Source organism: Carlito syrichta, unplaced genomic scaffold (genome assembly GCF_000164805.1).
Source record: "Carlito syrichta isolate Samal-C Ts95f unplaced genomic scaffold, Tarsius_syrichta-2.0.1 Scaffold314091, whole genome shotgun sequence".
In the NCBI taxonomy this organism is placed as follows: domain Eukaryota; kingdom Metazoa; phylum Chordata; class Mammalia; order Primates; family Tarsiidae; genus Carlito; species Carlito syrichta.
Genome location: NW_007258187.1, coordinates 31,973 through 33,822, shown reverse-complemented (window position 1 = coordinate 33,822; position 1,850 = coordinate 31,973). Strand labels below are relative to the sequence as shown.

Here is a 1,850-nt window from a genome sequence, read left to right as displayed (position 1 = left end):
GGGGGGGGGGGGGGAGGTGTCCTAGTAGAGAAGCCATGATGACAGGAACTAAACTTATTTCCTAATGCTTACAATTCTTCCCTTGCCCTTGATGGGTGGTGCCTGGTGCATCTTCGGAGTATCTTAAGTGGCTTCATCTGCTTTCCGGAATTTCTCTTTCTTTCCTTCCTTAGACCCAGAGGTAACCTAGTCACTTAGCTTCTGTAGGTAATGGCCTCTCCTTCCAAGGACCCTGCAGAGCACAGCATTTGTGTACTGGGATTTAAGGGCTCATTAGGGAGCAGCAGGGTTTGGTGTAAGCAAAAGGTGGGTGGGCTGGGGCTGAGGACCCTGGGTCTTCCCAGAGGATTCCACCTGACCTCAACATACTTGTTGTTCTAGCTCGGTCTCAGGCCAGAGCTGCCAATGCTCCAGGCGCATGGGTGGGGAGGGTGTTGCCAAACCTGGTTCTCTACCCTTGCTTCCAACCCTGAGTGTGGAAATCTGTGTCCCATATCTGGGCTATCAGTTTCGTCCAGCTCACTGCCTTCTCTGTGGTAGCACTTATCATGGCCCGCAGAATCTGGTGGGGTGGGGCGGGGGAGATGCTGGGACTTTGGAAGCCTGTCAAGGCCTGAAGACCATGGAGGTACTAACTGTGGCCCCTTTCTCCCTTGCAGGGTGCAGATGCCTCATCACTACAGAAGAGGGCAGGTGGTGCCGATCAGGTCCGTCTCTTTGCTCTCAGATTCCCATGGAAGGCCCCCGAACCCTCTCAGTCTTGCTCCTGGGTCTGGCCAATCTGAAATTCTCCCTCCTTCACTCCCCCATTCACTAGTTTTCTCAGCCTGGCGCAGGGTGGCAAGAGGTGGCAGCTGTAACTTCCAAGGTAAGATATCTACCACCTGGCCATCTGGTTTGGGTCCTGGTCCTTCTTCGGTTTTCTACCCTCACCTTCCAAGTAACATATGAAGAGTTGGGAAAGGTACTGAGGGAAAGAGAAGGCAGGTCATTTGGGCTATGACAATAAAGTGAGGCGAGGGTATGGGCTCTGGGTGGCTGGAGGAGATTCTATAAAAGAAAACACATGACCCAAGTCTGAGCAGGAAGGTGGGGTGTTTATTCCAGAGCAAAGTGCCTCTCTCCCCTCTCTTTCTTTCACAGAACTACAATTATAACCAGCAGGCATATCCTACTGCCTACATTGGGCAGTACTCAGCCAAGACCCCTGCTAAGGTAAGACTTACAACTGCCCTGTCTTCCCACCGGGGTCTCTGCATAGGGGAGAAAGAGAGAGGCTTTTAATGCCAGGCTGAATCCTGTTTGCTTTGAAAGTTGGGCCGTTCCATCCCATTGTATGGGAGATTCATTCCCTGAGAACAGCCTGGAAGTAGAGGGAAAGAGGGTTCAATGCTCTTCACATCCATCCACACAAAAAAGGTTAAAAGGGAGCAGCAGCTGCATTATATGCAACAGAGAAAACTGGAACCAATACCCTCTCAAAAAGCAATATATGGCTCTAAAAAAATCACATGGCACATGGCAAAACACACAAATAGCTTTTCTTCATTCTGTCTGCTCTGCTGATCTTTTTGGGGGGAGTGGAATAGGAAAGATAAAAAAAGACTAGCACTGAGGAGAAGTCAGTTTAGGAATGCTTGGTTGGTAGAAAAATGAATGTGTTATTCACAAAGGATGTGAATGTGTTATTCATAAAAAAAATGGGGGAATTTTATTTCCTTCAGTTGCAAAGTAGGCAACCTTATAATATCTGTAAATGAATTTGCTAACTACTAATTAGGTTTGAAGCAGGGTAGCTAGCATAGCTTAGAGATAGATGAGTTTCTTTTCTTTTTTTTTTTTTTTGAGTT

The 1,850-nt window shown here is 48.0% G+C and overlaps 1 protein-coding gene across 1 annotated transcript in view; it reads left to right on the top strand.

Moving 5' to 3' along the window:
• Positions 1 to 1,850, top strand: part of DMKN (dermokine) — a 16,274-nt gene that overhangs the window by 11,595 nt on the left and 2,829 nt on the right. Inside the window, exons 14-16 of the mRNA XM_021719038.1 lie at positions 660 to 707; positions 818 to 868; positions 1,144 to 1,215. Of these exons, the coding sequence (XP_021574713.1) occupies positions 660 to 707; positions 818 to 868; positions 1,144 to 1,215 (171 nt within the window). The remainder of the gene's footprint in view (positions 1 to 659; positions 708 to 817; positions 869 to 1,143; positions 1,216 to 1,850) is intronic.